Source organism: Myxocyprinus asiaticus, chromosome 12 (assembly GCF_019703515.2).
Source record: "Myxocyprinus asiaticus isolate MX2 ecotype Aquarium Trade chromosome 12, UBuf_Myxa_2, whole genome shotgun sequence".
Taxonomy (NCBI): Eukaryota; Metazoa; Chordata; class Actinopteri; order Cypriniformes; family Catostomidae; genus Myxocyprinus; species Myxocyprinus asiaticus.
In genome coordinates this window covers 47,647,255-47,672,392 of record NC_059355.1, presented here as the reverse complement: position 1 = coordinate 47,672,392, position 25,138 = coordinate 47,647,255, and the positions used below count along the sequence as shown (strand labels likewise).

The window sequence follows — 25,138 nt, the reverse complement described above, 5'->3', positions numbered from 1 at the left end:
TGAAGTTACATTTCTGTCATCATCATTGTATCATTATAGAATTATGGAATACCAGCACAACTGTATAGTGGGCTATACACACAAAAAAAAAAAAAAAGTACAAAAAGTCCTATGGTATTAGCGGTATTACCATGGCATTTTTTCTTTGGATATTTTCCAAGGAGAGTAAATGACAGTTGGTGAACTATCCCTTTAACATCTGATACCATTACTGTACCATTTTACCACCCTAGTTTTATTTGTAAGGATATGTACTATATTATGTACACTCGAAAAAATATTTTAGCCTATTTTTAATATTTATACATTCCAGTTTCATTACAAAATTCAATTAACCCTTGTGCGTCAATAAAAATAAATTACTCGGCAGTCCTTAGAGGACAAAAATGTCCACATCAAAAAACTGCCATAATAATATTATATATTATTTTCCACTTTCAATTAGTTTTTTTTTTTAACCAACATCAGTCCTGATCATAACTACCAAATATTCATTCATTTTCAGGATTTTAACCCTTTAAATGCCAGTTTGTTTACATAATGCCACTGTTGTTGTTTTTTTTTTTTTACACACACACACACATACAAAACACACTCTGATATCCATACCAACACACCCACACAATTTTAGCTGCATCATTTATTCAATTGGCCTGCAGTGCTCTATAATACAGCAAACAGAAAATAGGAAAAAAACATGTATTTGCTCCATAGGCTAAACATGAGAAAATTGGCATCATCTGGTGGAAAATATTAAAAATGTACATTTTGAAGCCAGGGCTCCAGAATGAAAGCATAATATCATAAAATTCATGATGTTATGCTTTAATGTCACTGGGATTAAATATTGCAGTTTTAATAGGGACATTTTTGTCCTGAAGGTCCTGAGTGTAACTATTTTGTGTACACAGTGTATTCTAGATATATTTTAGGAACAGAGGTTGAAATATTTAAATTCCCCCCAAAATACACACCTTTGGCTAAATTTATGCCATTGGCATTAACACAGCCAAAATGATAAAAAAAATTTTTTTTAAAAATGAGTTGCACAAGGGTTAAACTGAATTAAGCGATCTTTAAATTAATTTGATAAAACTTGAATAAAGTAAAAATAAAAATAAATACAAAAGTTTAGATTACTCAACTGAATTTGATGGAATTTTTTTATGAAATTGAAATGTGTAAACAAGGACGTAGCCAGGGAATGGCTACAGAAATGGATAGGCCAAATTTTTCTTTACCAAATTTTCATTAACAACAGAGAAGTGGCACATTTAAACAGTTCTTTCATACTTTCAGAATTTATGCATTTTTTTTTTTTTTTTTTTTTAACTATTTTATAAATATATATTTGAAGTCAAAGAACAATCCCAAATATTCTGGGTGAGCCTGGTCTAATTTGGGTGGATCCAGGCCCACCCCGGCCCACCCTTGGCTACGCCACTGTGTGTAAATATACAGGTGCATCTCAATAAATTAGAATGTCGTGGAAAAGTTCATTTATTTCAGTAATTCAACTCAAATTGTGAAACTCGTGTATTAAATAAATTCAATGCACACAGACTGAAGTAGTTTAAGTCTTTGGTTCTTTTAATTGTGATGATTTTGGCTCACATTTAACAAAAACCCACCAATTCACTATCTCAAAAAATTAGAATATGGTGACATGCCAATCAGCTAATCAACTCAAAACACCTGCAAAGGTTTCCTGAGCCTTCAAAATGGTCTCTCAGTTTGGTTCACTAGGCTACACAATCATGGGGAAGACTGCTGATCTGACAGTTGTCCAGAAGATAATCATTGACACCCTTCACAAGGAGGATAAGCCACAAACATTCATTGCCAAAGAAGCTGGCTGTTCACAGAGTGCTGTATCCAAGCATGTTAACAGAAAGTTGAGTGGAAGGAAAAAGTGTGGAAGAAAAAGATGCACAACCAACCGAGAGAACCGCAGCCTTATGATTGTCAAGCAAAATCGATTCAAGAATTTGGGTGAACTTCACAAGGAATGGACTGAGGCTGGGGTCAAGGCATCAAGAGCCACCACACACAGATGTGTCAAGGAATTTGGCTACAGTTGTCATATTCCTCTTGTTAAGCCACTCCTGAACCACAGACAATGTCAGAGGCGTCTTACCTGGGCTAAGGAGAAGAAGAACTGGACTGTTGCCCAGTGGTCCAAATCCTCTTTTCAGATGAGAGCAAGTTTTGTATTTCATTTGGAAACCAAGGTCCTAGAGTCTGGAGGAAGGGTGGAGAAGCTCATAGCCCAAGTTGCTTGAAGTCCAGTGTTAAGTTTCCACAGTCTGTGATGATTTGGGGTGCAATGTCATCTGCTGGTGTTGGTCCATTGTGTTTTTTGAAAACCAAAGTCACTGCACCCGTTTACCAATTTTGGAGCACTTCATGCTTCCTTCTGCTGACCAGCTTTTTAAAGATGCTGATTTCATTTTCCAGCAGGATTTGGCACCTGCCCACACTGCCAAAAGCACCAAAAGTTGGTTAAATGACCATGGTGTTGGTGTGCTTGACTGGCCAGCAAACTCACCAGACCTGAACTCCATAGAGAATCTATGGGGTATTGTCAAGAGGAAAATGAGAAACAAGAGACCAAAAAATGCAGATGAGCTGAAGGCCACTGTCAAAGAAACCTGGGCTTCCATACCACCTCGGCAGTGCCACAAACTGATCACCTCCATGCCACGCCGAATTGAGGCAGTAATTAAAGCAATAGGAGCCCCTACCAAGTATTGAGTACATATACAGTAAATGAACATACTTTCCAGAAGGCCAACAATTCACTAAAAATGTTTTTTTTTATTGGTCTTATGATGTATTCTAATTTGTTGAGATAGTGAATTGGTGGGTTTTTGTTAAATGTGAGCCAAAATCATCACAATTAAAAGAACCAAAGACTTAAACTACTTCAGTCTGTGTGCATTGAATTTATTTAATACACGAGTTTCACAATTTGAGTCGAATTACTGAAATGAACTTTTCCACGACATTCTAATTTATTGAGATGCACCTGTATATAAAAAGGCTAAACCGTTTAGGCTAAAATACTGATTTAGACAAAAGGTAAACACTAACACACTCTAACAGTATTTAAAAGCTTTACAAAGCACTATAACTTTTCTAATTGTTAAGATTTGAGGTTTAAATGTACATATTGTTTGAGAAAATTTGTGTGTATAATTTCCTGTCTCCTTCTCCAGTTTCCTTATAATAAAAGCAAACAATGGCAAAAATATCACTAAAAGAGAGGAAAAAAAAAACAAATTTACTTGGCATATCACACCAGCTGTCACTGCATCACGTGGTCAACTACCTGCAAGAGACTTCTGCAAAGCTGACCTCCAGTGGTGACTCCAAGCTTTGCATTGTCAACATCCAGCACTTGTCTCGGTTTCATAAGTTTTATTGTGAACTTGAATGGAACATTTGCTACAATGACATGAGTAGAACATATCAGTCTGTTCTAAACATACAGTATAAACAGTTCATAATGACAATGAGCAGTTTGCAAACTGAATCAGTTATGGGTTGCACGTTAAGACATTCCCAATCTTATAACAGACCAAAAGGCAATGACGGATTCAAATGCATTTGAACACACTTTAAATAGCTTTACATGTGTCCAGATATCACTTTGAACCACAGTTCAACGGTCATAAAATCATAACTAATTCTTTAGTCAAAATGTCCTAAAGGAATTTTTTTTTTCTCTCATTCTTCAGTTTATCCAGTCAGATTTTTAAGGGACTCTTACTTAATCCCCTTTCAAATTATGATAGAAATTCCATTAACATTCCTTTAGAATTTTATTACAAGGGATATTACAAAATACAAGCCAGGGAGAAGTTTTGTTATTGATTGGAACAGTCTCTCACCTAAAATTTTAAAATTTGTTCAAAGGCTTTACATTTTGTTAAAATGGATTTTAAAATAGGTATAGAAAACACTCGAAGAAGTGCATTTAATTTACATTTGTATTGAGGCATAACAAAATCATTTGCTCTTTGTGTGTAAAAAAGAAAAAAAGGAAAATTTGTTATGCATCCCACAGCAGTCTCTGTATTGAAGTCAACATGAAATAAAAATGTACCCTATTTACTTTTTAATACATGTTACTGGTCTTATTGTGCATTACCCCATGCCAGCTTTTCACAATCCAATCAATTCCCCCTTACCTTTATTTTTCTTTGGATACCATGTTTTACTTGGAAAATATGTCATATACAGTACATAAGAAAAATGGCTTGCGAATGCGTTTCATGTTGACTTTAAAAAATACACGAAAACCACTGAGATTCCCTACTTTCATTGGAGAGCTTAGAAACACCCATACCGGTTTGAAAATGCCCACAGATTTGAAAACACCCATTAATGTTCTGCAGAGACCTATACTTGGGAAAAGGGGCCACTAGTAGATTTAGCATTGAACACTACACTTCAAAATAAGTCTAATATACACATTGCATAGCTCATTTTCGCTATACTATGCTTCATGGACGTCATGACTCATGACATTACTATTGTAACAGTAGACCATACGTGTACATGTGTCAGCAGCACAATAATTCATACTGAACATGGCTACATGGACGTACAGAACCGTTCCCTTGCTGGGGTAAGAGGGAAATTATGTGTTTTGGGTACTGTAGATTTCTTGTTGTGGATTTAAGGAAATACAGCTTGAAGCAAAATCAGTCAGGCAAGGAAATTGTTGCTCTAATATCTCAGATTCAAGCAGTGTGGAAAAAAGTCTTTAAGGCCTTCTTCACAAAAGACTATCCACCGCAGAAGGCAACTAAATGGGCTCAACGTAGTTAGCCGGGTACAAGCCAACCTGACCGTTATTCAAACGCCCTTTACACCAACCCTGCTCGTCCTCGTCTTCCAGTTTGGTGAGTTCAACTCCTGTAAAAAGATATAGATCATATATTTCAAGGAGTTGGCTACATACTGACTCAGAACCACCTTTATTTAACAAACACAGCAAAAACATGCTATGTTCTGATTTTTTTTATTATATATATATATACACATACATATACATACATACATACACATATATATATATATATATATAAATTATTATATATATATATATAATAATTTAAGTCCTTTTTCTATAAATCTCCACTTTTAATTTTACTTTTGTTTTTGGTGATTTGCATTCTTCATGCATATCACCACCTACTGGGCAGGGAGGAGATTTATAGTTAAATTACTTAAATATTGATCTGTTTCTCACCCACACCTATCATATCGCTTCAGAAGACATGGATTTAACCACTGGAGTCTTATGGATTACTTTTATGCTGCCTTTATGTGCTTTTTGGGGCTTCAAAGTTCTGGCCACCATTCACTTACATTGTGTGAACCTACAGAGCTGAAATGTTCTTCTAAAAATCTTAATTTGTGTTCTGCTGAAGAAAGTCATACACATCTGGGATGGCATTAGGGTGAGTAAATGATGAGAGAATTTTCATCTTTGAGTGAACTGTTCCCTTTAATACAAATTAAGATAAGAAACTGTTTTTCTAAGAAAGATGTCTTTATATATCATTCTACACAAATGTAAAAAAAGCTAGATATTGCAACGTTCCCACAAATTAAAATGACATGTTTAGAAAATGTTTTTAAGAAATAGATTTGATAGATAATTTCTCTCTCTCACACAGTGTCTTCTCCTGTTTATATGTGTTGATCTTTAAGTAATCAGGATAGGACGCTGGCTACCACCCCTGGAGTTCACTAGTTCGAATCCCAGGGTGTGCCGAGTGACTCCAGCCAGGTCTCCTAAGCAACCAAATTGGCCCGGTTGCTAGGGAGGGTAGAGTCTCATGGGGTAACCTCTTTGTGGTCGCTATAATGTGGTTTGTTCTCGGTGGGGCGCGTGGTGAGTTGAACGTGGTTGCCGCGGTGGATGGCGTGAAGCCTCCACACACACTATGTCTCCGTGGCAGCACGCTCAACAAGCCACGTGATAAGATGCGCGGGTTGATGGTCTCAGACACGGAGGCAACTGGGATTCGTCCTCTTCCACCCGAACTGAGGCGAATCACTACGCAACCACGAGGACTTAAAAGCGCATTGGGAATTGGGCATTCCAAATTGGGAGAAAAAGATATATCAGGATAGTTAATCCTAGCCAGTAGCTCTATTATTTATACTGCCATCATGTATCCATCTTAGAGGATAAACACTGTAAAAGGAGATAAGCAGAATACTTTCTAGTAGTCTATTATGGTCTAAAAATTCCAAGTGTTTTGGCTTTAGACTCACCTGCTTTAAAGGTGAGCTCATCTTGTTCTTGGCCATCATAGTCGTACAGCGCTCTCACTCGCACTCCTTTACTTTCTTCATCGAATTGATTTGCGGCGCCATTCGTTTCGCTGGCAGGTTGGGCAGCAGGAGGTTGCTCGTCATCAGACCATTCTGCAGAATAATGCTGGTTCTTCTCGTAACTGCTCACGCTGAAGAGAACACAGATACAAGACGATCAGGTTAAAAGAACAGGATACTACTGACTGTAGTCCTTAAAGGGATAGCTCACCCAAAAATGAAAATTCTGTCATCACCCTCATGTTGTTCCAAACCCACGTGACTTTCTTCAGGCAGATGTTAGGCAGGATGACAGCCTCAGTCACCATTCACTTGTTTCATTACATTGTTTTCCATACAATAAAAGTGAATGGTGACCGAGTCATTCTGCTTAACATCTGCCTGAAGAAAGTAATGTGGGTTTGGAGCAACATGAGGGTGAATAAATGACAGAATATTTTGGGGGTGGGGGGGGGGGGGTTGAATTATCCATTTAACCAATGTATATCCCATTTAAGTCAAATGACAAAAGAAAGTCAATTAATCATTTCCAATCTATATGCATTTGTCTCTTTTAAATAATTTATTAACTACTGTATACATGGATTGAAATTAGGGAACAGAAAGAGATTTCAGACACTCTAGAATTACTCTAGTTAATCAACCAACAAGTGACTGTCTGCAGTCAAACCAGTAAACAACAATTCATTTAAACTGGGTAAGGGTTGATGCTATATTTCCAAAACAAACAAAGGGCTTACAAGCTCTAAATACGTTGCAAATAAGGGAATAAAAGTCTGTACCTGCCCCGGTCTCCAGTGTGTAGTGTGCCCTGATCTCCACCGTGTGTGACTTGAGTTAAAGTCACTCCATCATGATTCTTCACTTTCTCTTTCTTATTGATGGAGTGACTGAGATCTGGATTGAACTCCTGATTCATAGTCAGAAATGAATTCATAATAAATATAAGACAACTGTTAAATAACAATGGAAGCCAATAGTCTGTCTTTTACAAAGAGGTATCGGCACAATGTTGGTATCAGATGCTAATACTAAGATGCTAATATTTTGATAAATACCACATTGCTTAATGATTATAACAATCATATACCATGGTGTTTACATAACACTCAGAGGGTACCAAAAATAATGCCATGGTTTGAACATGGTACATTTCTAAAAAATCATGGTATGGTATGATCATGGAGTCTACACTGAACTACACTGAAGCTGTTTAACGAAGAAAAAAAATAAAGAAAAAATTGGCCCCTCATTCACTTCCATTGTAAGTGCCTCAGTGTAACCCAGATTTTAGCATTTCGTAAAGAAAAGGAAGGGCAAGTCAACATTATTTTGTGGTAATCAATATTATGTCACAAATGCTGTCGATTGAGCTTAACCTGTATTGAACCCGGAATATTCCTTTAAGCTCAATCGACACCATTTGTGGCACAATTGAGAACAACAAAAAATGTATTTTTGAGTCATAGAAGTCAAAGCTTTTCTTAAAAAAGCAAAAAATCTGTGTTACAGTGAGGCACTTACAATGGAAGTCAATGGGACCAATCCATAAACATTAAAATACTCACTGTTTCAAAAGTATAGCCACAAGACAAACAATATGGGTGTAAACATGATTTTAGTGTGATAAAATCACTAACCATTTCTGTGTAGTCATATTAAATTTAAAACTTCGTTGCCATGATGACATAACGTTGGTGACAAATAACTCAAAGTTCATCCACTTAGAACAGTTGTCCGCCGCAAAACGACGATTTAAAACAACATGAGTTTTAACAGAAGAATTAATGTGTGCTTTTATGAATTTATAAGCTTCACATTTCAGCCTAAACCTCAAAAATTGGCCCCATTCACTTCCATTGTAAGTGCCTCAATGTCACCTCGATTTTTGCTTTTTTTAAAGGAGGGACTATTCAAAATTCATTTTTGTGGTAATCAACATTATCCCACAGATGCTGTCGATTGAGCTTAACTTGTATTGAACCTGGAATATTCCTTTAAACTAATGAAACTAAAAAAACACCATATTTTGTATAACCAGGGTGATATATATAGTGGTAGTTGTCTTAAAATAAATAAATAAATAAAAAGAAGACAGTGACTTCTGGTAAAGTCCCTTTAAGGCTGCACGGGGACTCAAGTGAATTAGTGAATCATTCATGCGAATGAGTTCATTTACATGAACTGTTTGAACAAACCAGCTCACTAAAATGAACTGGAGCTTCCTACTGATGGTGCTTTACCTCAAACCGTGGCCAGTTCATGTGCATGCCAGGGCCGTGGACATTGCTAAACCACTTGAGGTCTTCTTGAGCGCTGGCTGAGCTGATGGTGTGCTCCAGTTCTCTGTAAACCGTGGCATAGCTGTGGGTAGAGTTTCGGAATTAGAGATTATTAAGAGATTTAAGTCCAAATAAAATGGTTTAGCAAATCACAAAAAACTTTAACAAGTACACTAGCCTATATATGACAAAGCTTACGGACATGGACTAAAAGCAGCAAAACTTCAAATCTGATTTGTGTTTATGAATGCAGTATGCTCATTTAGGAAGCTCCAATCAATCACAGCTGAGACCCATATGGTCTCTCTACTCCAATCGAGGCTGCTATTCAGTATCCTACACTGAAGACCAAATGCGTGTTTTGTAGCTGACCTTTGGCTCTCGGCAAGGTGGAGGTGTCGTTTGAGATCCAGAAGCACCTCCCTGAGGAAGTTCAACCTCTTTTCCTCAAACTGCTGGCACAGATCAAACACTGTCTCCATGTTCTCAATGTACTGCGGCGTGCACTTACTCAGCTCATCCAGGCTCTTCTCATATTTTTCTTTGGCCTGTAACACCAAACACACACCATCTAAAATGACTTGTAGCTTTTAATATGTGATCATTTGTAAATAAACATCTGGAGAGCTTGGCCAATCATAACAGAGTATATTTATATAACAGTCTTTAAAAAACCAAAAAAAAAAAAAAAAGAAAACCTGTGTTTCTAAGGGTCAGAGAGAGTTTTAATGTAAACTTGAACTTACATTAAATTGCATAATTAAGGTAATGAGAATTTCAGGGCTAAATATTCTTAATTAACATGAAAATGATGACACAATGCGTTAAACCTTAATGATCTTAAAAGTAGAGTGGGGGCCTGTGTAGCTCAGCGAGTAAAGACGCTGACTACCACCCAAGGAGTCACGAGTTTGAATCCAGGGCGTGCTGAGTGACTCCAGCCAGGTCTCCTAAACAACCAAATTGGCGCGGTTGCTAGGGAGGGTAGAGTCACATGGGGTAACCTCCTCATGGTCGTTATAATGTGGTTCTCGCTCTCGGTGGGGCATGTGGTTAGTTGTGCGTGGATGCCGTGGAGAATAGCGAAGCCTCCACACACGCTATGTCTCCACGGTAACGTGCTCAACAAGCCACGTGATAAGATGTGCGGATTGACGGTCTCAGACGTGGAGGCAACTGAGATTCATCCTCCGCCACCCAGATTGAGGTGAGCCACTACGCCACCATGAGGACTTAGAGCACATTGGGCATTCCAACTTGGGGAGAAGACAAGAGAAAAATCACAAAAGATCTTAAAAGTAGACTTTTTAAAGCAAAAAATAATTAAATAACTTTTTGGGTTTTTTCTTTTGATTTTGGGTGGAAAAGTAAAAACAAATACAAAGAGAATTGATATGATCCCTTTAAACCTATATTTGGATGAATCTCACAATACCTTTAAAGAGCATTACTCTTGGGAAAAAAAAGAAAAAAGTAAAAAGAAAAGGCAAATCACTATGGAAAATGAGAATTACAACCAAAAATAGAGACAAAAGTGAGATTAAGGCTAATACAATGTCAAAACGCATTACCCTAATGAGAATTTTGAGGAGAAATGTGCTTAATTGACATGGAAATCATGTAAAATTGCTCACACACACAAAAAAAATTATGATCTTAAAAAGGTAGGCTTTAAGCAAAAAACAAAAAAAAAAAAAAAAGAACAATTATTTTGAGGTGAAAAATAATTAATTCAATTTGATGGAATTTTGCTATGAAATTGAAATGCATAAATCTTAAAACCATTGTTTTTTGAGCATATGATCCCTTAAAACCTATATGTAGACAAACCTCACAAAAATATATAAGAACATATATATATATAAAAATTACAATTGAGAATCACCATCGAGAAAATAAGAATTACAGCAAAGGGGATAAAAGCATTACGTAATAAGAATTTTGGGGAGAAATGTGCAAAAATCTTAAATGATCTTAAAATAGGATGCAATATTCAAAAATATAAGTTCTTTTGTCTTTTCTTTGGATTTTGGGGTAAAATGTGATTTGGACATGATTTCATGAGATTCACCCATTCAGCCCTTAATTAATTAACTTAGACTTCTTTTCTTCCAAAACACAACCTTAGAACATATTCATTCTTTCCTAATTGAATAATACCATCATATAGGATTGTTTTATGGGTCATAAGGGATAGTTTTACAGCTACATTACAGATAACTACAGCCATAACTCAAATGTCCATCTTTTCCATTGTGGCTGGTTCAAGCCTAATGTTCCCATTCAGGTCTGGCACAGCTCATTCCACTGGGACTCTAGGTTAAGTGCTTATAATGGATTCTGGGAATGGATTCTAATGAATTGGCTGTACAGTGTGTTAGAGGGCCATTTATTGAACATATTTGTGTTCCTTCATATTAAGTGGTCCAGCGGTAGAGCGGCACTATGAAAGAAAGCTCTGGGGATTTTAACTAGCTGGTTTAATGAATAGTAGATGACATTTCTTGAGGATATTTCAGTGAGCAACTGCCTGTCCATTTTTTTTTTTTTTTTTTTTTTTTGGGTGCACAAAAAGGTTACCCTGCTAAATAAATTAAAATAAATAGATAAAATAAATTCTTGGTTTTTGCAAAAAATTTAATTTAATAACATTGATATATTTTGAAGTGCGGCTTAAGTGTACAAATACTTTGGGCTTAAGTAAATATTTACAATAATTGATTATTTGCACACAATTAAATTATTATTTAAAATGTATAAATTATGTATTAATATATTATTATTTTAATTAAAATTATTATTTTTATAATTAAAATAATTGTTTAACAAATACAATTGTTATTGCAAATAAAAGCTTGATATAAAAAATTAATATGAATTATTATTCAAAATAAATAGCAGAATGGATTTTCTTGGCTGACCTTCTGAACGTCGTTTTTGCATTTGTCCACCTTCTCCTGGAGCTTCTTCTGTTGGTCAGATGTCACTGATGCATCTGCTTTACTGTTGGCTTCTCTTATAGATGCTATTTTCTCTTCCTTGCAGGCCATATGGTATGTTTTCTTTGCTGTTTCCAACTACAGTTCCAAGAGAAGATATTCCAGTCAGGTTTTTGTCAAACACGGTAAGCTAAACATTTAGGCATGTAAAAACAAAGCAAAGTCAGCTAAATAATTTCATAGTGTCTAAGTGGGTGGTTCTTGGCCAGAATAAGCTGCAGTTTGGACTTTATGACGATGTAGTCAAAGAGTAAAACATTCTTCAACTCATTTGACTGTACATCATTTTAAAGACATTTCTCGTACTATTCAGGTGTAAAACGTTTTGTACCTTTAAGAAAATGTTTTGGAGAGGCTTTTAGTGGAAATGTGTCACAAATTAAGGGGCTGTTCACACCAAACATTGAATTAAAAAAAGCTAGATGCAGCGCAACATATAGGGGAAAAAAATGCAGGTGTCTCGAGACGCGTTTTCAAAGTTCAAGTTCTTTTAACTTGACACACAGTCTAAAAAAATATGGTGCTCCTGCACGAGACGCTGAGAAAAACAGTGAGACATGACACAATGTTCAAAGACATCCATCTAGTGCATGTTTACATAGGAAAACAATTGAAAAACACATTCTATGTGACAGCCCCTCACCTCTTTGAGTTTTTTGGCCCAGGGTTTCTGGGCTTTTCTGAATCCCTCCTCCGCTTCTTTGGTCTCCTTGAAGCCGCCCATCATCTGTTTGTGGTAGGAATCTTTCTGCCAGTTCTTCACTTTCTCCAAGTCTTCGTTCAGCAGGCTGTTTTTCACCTCCTGGTGCAGCTCGCTTACCTTTTCTGCCTCCGTCGTCACAGCTAACCAGGCTCTCTCCAGAGAGTTGTACTGCGGCCCTGCCAGACAGACAACATGCCAATAAACAACAACGACATTGATTGAGTGAGAAATAGAGAGAAATGCATGCTTATTTAGAATGAAAGGTTGAGAGAAGCAATAAAACATTTGCTTTCCAGATGGTCACTTCACTTAAGGACTTTTAACAGTGAAGTGCACAAATGCAGTTAAAAAAAAAACGTCAGGCTAGTTTTAATGGAATATTATGGGTTCATTGAAAAATTAGCTCAAATCAACAGCATTTGTGGCATAATATTGATTACCACAATTTATTTTGACTCATCCCTCCTTTTAAGAAAGCAAAATTCTAGGTTACAGTGAGGCACTTACAACGGAAGTGAATGGGGCCAATTTTTGGAGGGTTTAAAAGGCAGAAATGTCAAGCTTATGATTTATAAAAGCACTTCCATTAATTCTAAATAAATTCGATTTACCATATACTATATTGAAAACACTTCAACAACACATTCTTTGATGTTTTACCTTGTGAATTTAACTTTATATACACTAATTTCGATCAGATGATTGCAACACGCTCCAAAAAAAGTTGGGACAGTCGAGTGTTTACCACTGTGTAACATCACCATTTCTTCTAATAACACTTAAGCATTTGGGCACTGAAGATACAAGTTTGTTCATTTTAGCAAGCAGAATTTTCCCCCATTCATCCATTATGCAGGTCTTCAGCTGTGCAATTGTTCAGGGTCTTCACTGCTATATTTTGCGCTTCATAATGCATCACACATTCTCAATTGGAGCAAGTCAGGACTGCAGGCACGCACTTGTAATCCGGGCAGTATGTAGTTTGGCGTTGGGCTGCTGGAAAATGCAGGGACGTCCCTGGAAAAGACCATGTCTGGATAGCAGCATATATGTTACTCCAAAATGTGTACATATCTTTCTGCATTAATGGTGCCCTCACAGATGTTTAAGTTACTCATGCCATGCGCACTGACACACCCCAATACCATTACAGACACTGGCTTTTGGACCTGATGCTGATACCGGCTTGGATGGTCCTTTTCCTCTTTGGCCCAGAGAACACAACGGCTGTTTTTACCAAAAACGATTTGAAATGTGGACTCGGCGGACCACAAAACACGATTCCACTGTTCTACTTTCCATCTCAGGTGAAACAGAGCACAGAGAAGTCGCCGGCGCTTCTGGACAGTGTTGATGTATGGCTTCTCCTTTGCATAGTAAAGCCTTAACTTGCATCTGTGGATGCTGCGACGAATGGTGTTGACTAACAAAGGTTTACCAAAGTTATTCTAAGCCCATTTCAAGACGTCAATTACAGAAAACTGATTTTTTTTTTTTTTTTAAGACAGTGAGATTATTATTATTATTCACAAATGTAAAACATCAAGTAACTTGTTGTTGTTGTTGTTGTGCATTAAATATAGCACAGGGTGAATCAAATTTACAATAATCACTCCTTTTTGCTTTTATTAGCATTTCTCATACTGTCCCAACCTAAAATTCTTCAAATGACATGGACGAAATGAGACACAAATAAGACAATTGTTGACATACAGTATGTTGAGATCTCTTCTGATATTTTAGGGGAGACAAAAGTGAGATTAAGGCTATTTTTCTAGAAAATATGGGAAGCATGAAAGAGGTATTGAAGGGATCTCATTTGTGATTTTCCTTTCCAATGGGGTTCTCCGTTGCTTCCCCATAAATCATGTGGTTCCAGTACCTCTCTCTACCAGCTGTCTCCACCTCTTAGACCAGTCAGTAAGTTGCTGTGCGTAGGCCTTCTCTATTTTGGCACGCTCCTGTATGCAGTTCATCATGTCATTGCAGAGCCGATGACCATCCTCAATTCGCTTTACTGTACGCTTGTAATTCCCAACCTGAGAAACATGGACAGTCTTTATGGACATTGCATTGAAATGTATAGCCAGTGAATCAACTACAGTGAGACTTATAACTCTGTTAAAACCATACTAATCCAAGTAATGTCTGGTTGAGCTTTAGAATGACTTACTTCCAAATGAGACAGAGTATTAAAAGTCAACCAGTCAATAAGATAAAATAACAAGTGGCATGCCAGGACATGTCATACAACACTGGCAAACCTCAATTATCTGACATCCAATTATGTTGTCTAGACAAAGCCAACATGCTGTTATTCTACAGACTTTGGTTAGGGTTTTTCAAAAATCCCAAAACCAAGACCAAAATTATAATTGTAATTCATCCTAGAGAAATTCAGACTGTTCTATCTGTCTGTCTGTCTGTCCATCTTTTCCATCCATCCATCCATCCATGAATAATTACAGTAGTTATAAATAGGTAAAACGAATTATGCAATAATTATGTTTTGTCGCAAAACTTGTGTTGGATTAAAAAAAATTTCTGTTGTGTGACTTTTGAATTTCTTAGAATTCCAATTTAGTAAATTCCTCTTCCTGTCATTCCAATTCAACATCCTGTGGGGCGTGGCCAATTACATGTAAATTCAAACTTCAACCCGAATTCCAACTACTTAAATAGGAGGCAATTTAAACATTCTGAATTTGTACAACTCTGGTAGTCTATACAAATAAGACTTTATATTCATCATTAATTATATAATTTTTTTTCTTGGAACATTTCCAGAACAGCAATTAATATGATTTTTTTGCCTGACCTCCCAGAAGCTGTCCGTGGTCTCGTCAGACATGGCGATCTCATCTTAGATAACAAACATGCTGGGAGATTTGGCAGAGCAGGACTGAAGCTACAGATGCTAACAAATGGAATTCACCATGCACTGCAGAACAGAGAAAATGACAAAAGTGATAAGATCATATTAATGGTCATATTTGGTAAGACTTGAGATAAAAAGGTCAGACAAGAAGCCAGCTATATGGTATCGATACCCCTACTTCAAATTCTAATTATATATTTTATTTAATTAATCAATTTAGCCTTTATTTAATCAGAAAACCCCATTGACATTGCAACTCCCCCTTATTTTTTTATTTTATTTTTGGCCTTTGCCAAGTGCCACAGAGCATGTGCACCAGCCACCAGGTGACGTCTCCACCATCAGTTTCTCTTCAAAGTGGGACATGGTTAGCAACTGATACAAAAACAAAATTTAATCCACAACAGCCACTTAAAATGACCTGCTGAAGGGGAAATAAAAACCTTGCAATGACCTTACAGTAACACTTCCTTACAAGGGTAATAAATCGTCACATTGGACAATGCATTTTAAGAGCTGTGTGATGAAACGGTTGTTCCTTGTGCATGACCACATGACCAAGAAAGTCTTTGTAAACAAATATATATAAAGATCTAACCCTTCAATTTTTGTATTAAACAATGGTCGAATAGTGACTTGGCATGACTTAGGCTACCGTATGTGATCTTTACACTGCAAAAGAGTCTATCAAAAAATATATATTTTGTGTTATTTTCTGGTAAAAATATATAAACATCCTTAAAAGAAAAGAAAAATACTTAGGAAACAGAATGGCATAAGATATTAAGTCTCGTTTGTAGAGAAATCGGACACAATTTGGTGTGGTTTATGCTTAAAACAAGAAAAAAAATATTTGCCAATGGGGTATGAGAAATGTACTTGTTTTAACTTTGAAACAAGGTTTATTTTCTTAACCCACTGTCAAATAGTTTCTTGTTCTAAGCATAAACGTTACTAAATTTTGTTAGATTTCTCTGGAAAGACGACAATAGTTTTTAAAAATGTTACGATATTTTTACTGGAAAACAAGACAAACACTCATCAAGAAAATGATTTTTTTGCAGTGTAGTTGATGTGTGTTAGTTTTATGCATGTCTAATGTAGTTTTCTGAGCATTCAGGACTAGTTTCTCTCTCTGAGCAGTTTTTAATCATTTAGAGGCGGTGTATGGCTCATTACCAACTTGAAATTCTAAGAAAGGAAACTATTCAGCATAAAAATTTAGCCCTTTTGCTTAATTATTGACAAATAGAAAACAAGGTAGGGCCCAAAACAGAACCTTGGGGGACTCCTATAGCAATTACGTGCAAACGAAGTCTTTTGTTTTGAAAAAGCCCATCTTAAGATGGATCTGCAAGGTAATTTTCACTAATTCAATATTGCTGTGAGCAGTGGTTCATGATAAAGAATGTAACTGAACCTGAATCAAAACAGAGCGGCCATCTGACAAAGCAGGTTGTTGCTCTTTCCTAGGAAGAATTGTAATTGAAAGAACATGAAGTAATCTTGCCTCTGCAAATGTACAATTTCTTAAGCTAATGTGACATTAATATGACAACAGTTACTTACATTTAAAGAATCTCTTCTCTTTGATAAGACTTTTAAAAAGGCAAATCTCCATCACTTTGTATCATATACAGGTTAAAGTCTTGAACTAAACATTATTTAGTGTTCCTATAAATGTGATTTTTAGTTAAGCTAAGCTTAATTCACGCTGAAGAAACCAAAATACTTCTCTCAAACCTAATGTTAGTTCAGTTGTCATCTCTAAATCCCAATACTGAATTTATAATTCTCACTCAGAGAAAGCCACTTATAGGGCATTGTTGGAAGGGGGCTGAAGAATTTGGGTCAGTTGAAACCAATAAATGGAAACACACTTTAGAGAGACAAAAACAATTAATAAAATGTCACAAATTTGACAAAATCAACAAAAAAAAGTGTGAAATGTTAAATAAATTATCGTGTAAGTTGCTAAATAAGCAATATAAAGGGGTCTTTGGCCTCAATTCAGGTGCCATGTTCAGTTAATCCATTCAAATGTCTGGGGATGGCGCTGGGTGGGGTTTTAATCATTGCACATGACACTCTCTGGTATGTCCGACTAAAGAACTGTAAAAGTGGAAGGGCATCCCATCATATTGATTAGCAACAGTTTCTTTCCTGTTGTGCATCAGATAATAAAGATCTTATCCACACATGCAGAAAGCATGCGGTTTAAAACCATTGCATTCACATTAAAATTATTAACTCTGGCCATTTTCTATATTTAGACCAAACCTAATATCTAATAACTTATGATTTGCACGGATACACTGCAAAAAAAAAAAAGAAAAAAGATGCTTAACTTTGCATCAGACTATAAAGATCATATGCCAAATACAGAAACTGTTTAAAATCATTGTATGCAGTTAAGATCATGAACCCCTTTCTATAATTAGATTAAACCAGATATCCTATAGCTCATGATTTGCATGGATACACTGCAAAAATCCTTTTCTTGGTGAGTATTTTCCAGTTAAGATATCTAAACATCCTTTTAAAAAAAAAAGTAATATATAGAATATATCATGAGTATATTATTTTTGCTAATTGTTTTTAAGCATAAATATAAAAATTTAACAATTTGTAAAAAAGTGAGGTTTATGCTTAAAACATGAAAAAGTGCCAATTAATGAGATGTACTCAAAAAATATTCTTGGCAAAAGCAAGATTTCATCAAATGGCTTGAATTAGATTTATTTAAATATGCTTAACTTTGCCTAGTATAAAATTAGTTCACTTAATGCCAAAACAAATTAAGTTGCTTTCCCATTTATGAAATTGTATTGTTTAAAATGAATTTTGAATGAATTGTGTATACTAGATTTTAAAAGTTCATACTCCTAATTAATTGTAATTATTGTAATACTTCTCATTTATTTTGAAATCAAAATATTCACAATTAATATTCAACACAATTTTGCTTCAAGTAAATTTATCTTGTTTTTAAAGATGTTTCAATATTGTCTTTGGAAAAACGTGACAAAAATACTGTTCAAAAAAATGATTTTTGCAGCCTTACCTTGATAATTAATGCCGTTTATCTCAGCCAGTATCATTCAAATTATATTACAATATTTAATGCAACCACAACAAATACAATCAATACACCAATAGAATAAAAGGTCATTCCAGGAATGAATGCACTTAAAATAAATAAAACACACACACACACACACACACACACACACACACACACAAAAGGCAAAGACTCCAGTCAGTTGCATATGAGCATATGTAAAGGTGAGTCAGACAGCCCACATACACAGTCCACCTCTCTCCATTACTCACACCAGCACAACAAACCCCCACACTTCACACAAACAAAGCTCAGAACATCCACACACACCCATCATCTCCTCCATACTGATGGAGAATGCTGCAAAAAGTCCAATCCTGCTGCAACAAAAGAGAAGCAACAAAAGGCTTACCCGATCCCCTGCGTTCAACCGTAGCACAGCTGCGTTCAGAGCCCAAGCACATGGGAGCCCTCCGCCCCCAAACACCAATCACAGCTCCTCTCTTTCTCTCCCACTCGACACTTGTTCTATTTCAACTCTCTTACTCTCTTGTTTGGTTTAGCTTTAGAAAGTTCTTTAAGGGAAGATGTAGACTAACTCGCCCTTAGATGTTGGGGAGATACAGTGCCTTCTCGATGCACAAAGTGGTTGCTTGCAGCAGTGTGTGTGTGTGTGTGTGTGTGTGTGTGAGACTTGACTTGAATTATTCTGACAGTGGTGGAGGGCTGAAGGGGGGTTGGTGAATTCAGCTTTAAGGCTTCTGTTTATTTTGGAAGACAACAGCACTGAGGACACATTATTTGCTGTTATTCTTCAATTGATTTCTTTTTCCATAATTAGAGCTATTGCATTTTGCAGTTATGCAACAATAATAGACCGAGAAGATATAACATGGTGCGCTCAATAAATTATAAATAATCTCATAGATACTGTACATAGTTTTAGTTGAGTATTTTTAATTGATGTAACTTATTTTTCCAAATTACACAAAAAGTGTGAAATTGTAATTTTGAAACTGTGTATAGTTAGGATACATACAATGTTAGCTATGAAATTAGGCTTAGGAAGACAAAGTAGGTGCCACTTTATTTAATTTTTTTTTTCTAAAATGTAATTTCCTTCACTGTCATTTCCACCACGGAAATCTATTAAACATTACAGAATTTGAGATGTGCTGGAAATGACACTGTGTATATACATATATATATTATATATATATATGTATAAAAAAAAAAAATACACATTTACATACTACTGTTCAACAGTTTAGGGTCATTTACTCTTTTTTTCACATTTTAGAATAATAGTTATGTCATCACAACTATGGGAATAATAGAAATGGAAATATGGGAATTATGTTGTAAAACTATGTTATATTTTAGCATCTTCAAAGTGGCCACACATTGCCTATAAATGTTATATATATATATATGTGTGTGTGTTTTATATATCACACACACACACACACGCACTGTATATAACATTTTTGAACAAGCACAATTGCTCAAGTCTGCAATGCAAAATGAAAACAATTGTTCATTAGAGTACCTGTATACTTTAAGACTAAAGACAAGAATAATGAAGTACTATTCTGCCTTCACTGGGTTATAAGAACATTTAAAAAATTCGAACATTAATTTTAATCACTAAGTTTGTGTAGTATGTATTGACTTAATTAACATTAATAACAATGTGAGATGTTAAATTGTGAATTGATAGAGATTTTGATTCTGATTGAGCTGTTCATATCATTGGACAATTTGAATTTGAGGGGAGGAGCCTCAATTATAAAAGAACATCTAGTGTTTGGAGGGGGGGGAAGAAGGGGGGGGGGACGTTTGTTCCTATAACAGAAGACTGCTGGACTATTGCCAGGGAAATTGTTGCCTTAGAGATTTGCAAAATCAGATTTTTTATTTTACACACACAGTTTTTTTTAATATTACCTTAATATACTTTTTTTTATACTTCTCCCGTTTAATTGTTTGGTTGGATTCTGTCCGTGACAAATCTCTTTTTGGAGCAATTTTCTGTCTTGTGACTTCTCTGCTGATATTTTGGGTCACAACCCCAACTACCTTCCTGTATACTGTATTAAATGAACATTTGAAGTTCCTGAGACCTTTTAACATTCACGTCTAAAGACCAATGCACTGATGTGATAAAGACTAGAGAAGTTGAAATTCCAAAACATTCTATTCCAAATATTTTTCGATGTTAAGTATTAATTACAACATAGTTATTGATCAATAAATATATCTTATTATATAAAAAATTTAGACAATATTGAGTGAGTATCATGTTGACAACAACATATCAACCTAAACAAAACAAGCCTGTTTTACCAGCTCAGCATAGATTTTTTATTTGAGCAGGCCAGTAATAGTCATGCTTCAAGTTGTAGGTAATAACAGTCCAACCGGCTCTGTTGTTTTATCAATATGGAAAATGTAATCAAAGGATTGATTTTATTGTACAATAAATATACTTTGGGACAGAGCAAAAAGACCCTTTGAAAAAATCTATAGTCAAAAGACTATATATTAGATATATTTGAAACAAAAATTTTACTATAAGTTTACATTTCTTTCTGGAAAACAAAGGCTAATATCAGAACAGAGGACCAGTCTGATTTTGTTTCAATGAGACAAAAAACAAACCATAAACATGAAACTAATTTCAGCACTTCTACAGAATTACCTAATTAAAAGTGCAGTTGACAAGCCAAAACCGAAAGCAGTGATAAAGGGAATCTGACATCACAGATGCTCAAAGGAATGCTGCAACGTCATGTGCTTGTTAAAATAACTTATCGCAAACTTCACAAAAGCTGTTCAAAGTCTGAAGGTCCAATATGGTTATTTATGCATGTTGATTTTGATCTTTAAATCCACAAAAATTAAAAAAAAAAAAAAAAAAAAAAACAGCCAGATTAAATTCTAGCTATGAATCGAAATGACCTAAAGGGTCAAAGGACCCCAAAATGAAGGCCAGTCTCCAAAGTAGTAACTAACATTAGTTGCAGAAACCAGAGACAGATAGTTACTGAGCTACACATAACATATAAGCTACACTTAAGCTACACATATATTTTCTTCACAGCTTACATAATTTTACTTGTACGCCCAAATGACAATAGTAACATCATACATGTTACACTTGCTATAGTTTACTTCCATGTTGCTCCAAGTCAATCACTGAAATATCAGCACCACCCTGAGTAACAAATGCATGCATTCACACATTTCGAATACTGATAGTTCACCTTTGTCACACAGAAAATCAATGTGATTTGAATGAATACTCATTTGTCTTATTAATGTGTATAAATATGAAATAATCATAAAAATAATCATGATGGCACCACGGATGGCTGCCTCGTTGTGGAGCTCCTCGGTTCTTTTGTTATTTTTGTTTGTCCTGTGTGTTTAGTAAACTTTTTCCAGTCAGTTTTAACAGAGACGAACTGCTGAACATTCAACAGCATGTACCAGACAATCTTTTCCCGGTTTTCGAATATTCAGACGTTTTGCTAGACATTTTAGTTGGAGGCGCAGCTCTGCTGTTCAAGAGACGCAGGCGAGGGAGACGAGCCGGTGCGCTGGTCAAAATCCGTCGGCACGGATTTCGAACAGCGCTGCAGAGTATTCACTTAGCGAATCTTCCTAACAAAACGGATAAACTACATCTCCTCACCCACACAAACAAGGACTTTAACCTTTGCTGCCTTGTGCTTCACAGAAACCTGGCTGAGTGAAGCCATTCCGGACAGCACGTTACATCTGCCGGGCTTCCAGCTGTTCAGAGCGGATCGCGGAGTTAACGGGGAAAACGAGAGGCGGTGGAACATGCTTTTATATCAATGAAAGTTGGTGTATAGATGTAACAACATTAAAGAGGATGTGCTGTCCTAATTTGTAAGCGCTCTTTATTAACTGTAAGCCTTTCTACTCGCCACGGGTGTTTTCCTCGTTTATTCTGGTGAGTGTGTATCGCACCAAACGCGTGTTTGAACACAGCGCTGCAACAGCTGGCTGATCAATCACAGGACACGGAACAACAATACCCAGACTCAGTTATTATTATTCTTGGGGATTTTAACAAAGCAAATCTCACAAGTGAACTGCCCAAATACAAACAGCACTTCACATGCCCCACCAGAGACAGGAACATACTGGATCATTGTTACACAACAATAAAGGTGCATATCGCTCTGTCCCTAGAGCAGCTTTGGGACTCTCTGATCACTGTCTGGTTCATCTTCTTCCAAACTACAGGCAGAAATTAAAATCAACCAAGCCAGTAGTAAGGACTGTAAAGAGATGGACCAATGAAGCAGAGCGGGAACTACAAGCCTGCTTCGATTGCACGGATTGGAGTGTTTTTGAGGCTGCAGCCACAGACCTGGATGAGCTCACAGATACCGTTACATCATATATCAGTTATATCAGACGCGGCTCACATCATCTTCACAGATCTTAAGTGCAGGCTGAGTAGCAGGAGGGGGGTTGCAGGAGGTGTTTGTGTGAATTGAAGGTCAGAGTGGGTGTGAGATTGGGCCTTTCAAATCTGCAGTAGAACACATTCAGGTCATCAGCCAGTTGTTGGTTCCCTACAGGGTTGGGGGTAGGAGTCCTGTAATTTGTGAGTTGTTTCATTCTAAACAGCACTGTGGCAACAGTGGAGTCATTCAGGTTCCTGGGCACTACCATCTCACAGGACCTGAAGTGGGAGACCCACATTGACTCCATTGTGAAAAAGGCCCAGCAGAGGTTGTACTTCCTTCACCAGCTGAGGAAATTCAACATGCCTCAGGTGCTGCTGATACAGTTTTACTCAGCAGTCATAGAGTCTGTCCTCTGCACTTCAATAACTGTCTGGTTTGGTTCAGCTACGAAATCAGACATCAGAAGACTACAAAAGGACAGTTTGGACTGCTGAGAGGATTATTGGTTGCCCCCTGCCCCCCCCCTTCAAGAACTATACACTTCCAGAGTGAGGAAAAAGGCTGGAAAAATCACTCTGGACCCCACTCACCCTGCCTACTACCTTTTTGAACTGTTGCCTTCTGGCTGATGCTTCAGAGCTCTGAGCACCAGAACTGTCAGGCACAGGAACAGTTTTTTCCCCTCAGGCCATCCATCTCATGAACAGTTAAATTGCCCCATTGAGCAATAACTAAGTGCAATACACAGTTTAGTCTCTTATATTTATCCAACACATCCAACCTCTTTTGCCATTTCATTCCTCTGGAAAAAAAAAACACTTGCACTGTACATAACAGACTTGTATTTGCACTGTTCATAACAGATTGTATTAGATCTGCTTTTCACTGGGCGAACAAAGTGCATATAAATGCATATTGATAAACAGTATCTGATACTCCGCAATCCTTAAAGCAGACGTTGTGATAGCTAAACTGTATGATAATTTAATATCATTATACATACAGTGGTGTGAAAAAGTGTTTGCCCCCTTGCTGATTTCTTATTAACACAATAAGATAACACAAGTAAACACAAAATGCAGTTTTTAAATGAAGGTTATTATTAGGGGAAAACAAAATCCAAACCTACATGGCCCTGTGTGAAAAAGTGTTTGCCCCACCTGTTAAAACATAACTTAACTGTGGTTTATCACACCTGAGTTCAATTTCTCTAGCCACACCCAGGCCTGATTACTGCCACACCTGTTCTCAATCAAGAAATCACTTAAATAGGACCTGCCTGACAAAGTGAAGTAGTCCAAAAGATCTTCAAAAGCTAGACATCATGCCGAGATCCAAAGAAATTCAGGAACAAATGAGAAAGTAATTGAGATCTATCAGTCTGGAAAAGGTTATAAAGCCATTTCTAAAGCTCTGGGACTCCAGAGAACCACAGTGAGAGCCATTATCCACAAATGGCGAAAACATGGAACAGTGGTGAACCTTCCCAGGAGTGGCCGGCCGACCAAAATTACCCAAAGAGCGCAGCGACGACTCATCCAAGAGGTCACAAAAGACCCCACAACAACATCCAAAGAATTGCAGGCCTCACTTGCCTCAGTTAAGGTCAGTGTTCATGACTCCACCATAAGAAAGAGACTGGGCAAATATGGCCTGCATGGCAGAGTTCCAAGACGAAAACCACTGCTGAGCAAAAAGAACATTAAGGCTAGTCTCATTTTTGCCAGAAAACATCTTGATGATCCCCAAGACTTTTGGGAAAATACTCTGTGGGCTGACGAGACAAAAGTTGAACTTTTTGGAAGGTGTGTATCCCATTACATCTGGCGTAAAAGTAACACCGCATTTCAGAAAAAGAACATCATACCAACAGTAAAATATGGTGGTGGTAGTGTGATGGTCTGGGGCTGTTTTGCTGCTTCAGGACCTGGAAGACTTGCTGTGATAAATGGAACCATGAATTCTGCTGTCTACCAAAAAATCCTGAAGGAGAATGTCCGGCCATCTGTTCGTGACCTCAAGCTGAAGCGAACTTGGGTTCTGTAGCAGGACAATGATCCAAAACACACCAGCAAGTCCACCTCTGAATGGCTGAAGAAAAACAAAATGAAGACTTTGGAGTGGCCTAGTCAAAGTCCTGACCTGAATCCTATTGAGATGCTGTGGCATGACCTTAAAAAGGCAGTTCATGCTCGAAAACCCTCCAATGTGGCTGAATTACAACAATTCTGCAAAGATGAGTGGGCCAAAATTCCTCCACAGCGCTGTAAAAGACTCATTGCAAGTTATCGCAAACGCTTGATTGCAGTTGTTGCTGCTAAAAGGTGGCCCAACCAGTTATTAGGTTTAGGGGGCAATCACTTTTTCACACAGGGCCATGTAGGTTTGGATTTTGTTTTCCCTTAATAATAAC

The 25,138-nt window shown here is 36.7% G+C and overlaps 1 protein-coding gene across 3 annotated transcripts in view; it reads right to left on the bottom strand.

The window, feature by feature from the left end:
* Positions 1–3,004: 3,004 nt before the first annotated feature.
* LOC127448964 (protein kinase C and casein kinase substrate in neurons protein 1-like) overlaps positions 3,005–25,138 on the bottom strand; it is a 39,186-nt gene continuing 17,052 nt past the window's right edge. Inside the window, exons 1-10 of one of the 3 annotated variants that reach the window (XM_051711973.1) lie at positions 18,690–18,710; positions 15,157–15,279; positions 14,221–14,377; positions 12,279–12,514; positions 11,558–11,713; positions 9,009–9,184; positions 8,598–8,718; positions 7,137–7,264; positions 6,295–6,485; positions 3,005–4,923 (exon numbers count right to left, since the gene is read on the bottom strand). In XM_051711973.1, coding sequence (XP_051567933.1) covers positions 4,814–4,923; positions 6,295–6,485; positions 7,137–7,264; positions 8,598–8,718; positions 9,009–9,184; positions 11,558–11,713; positions 12,279–12,514; positions 14,221–14,377; positions 15,157–15,189 — 1,308 coding nt within the window. In that variant the 5' untranslated portion in view covers positions 15,190–15,279; positions 18,690–18,710 and the 3' untranslated portion in view covers positions 3,005–4,813. Of the gene's footprint in view, positions 4,924–6,294; positions 6,486–7,136; positions 7,265–8,597; positions 8,719–9,008; positions 9,185–11,557; positions 11,714–12,278; positions 12,515–14,220; positions 14,378–15,156; positions 15,280–18,280; positions 18,307–18,689; positions 18,711–25,138 lie in introns of those variants that run through there. The other 2 variants (XM_051711974.1, XM_051711972.1) reach the window with 2 other exon arrangements.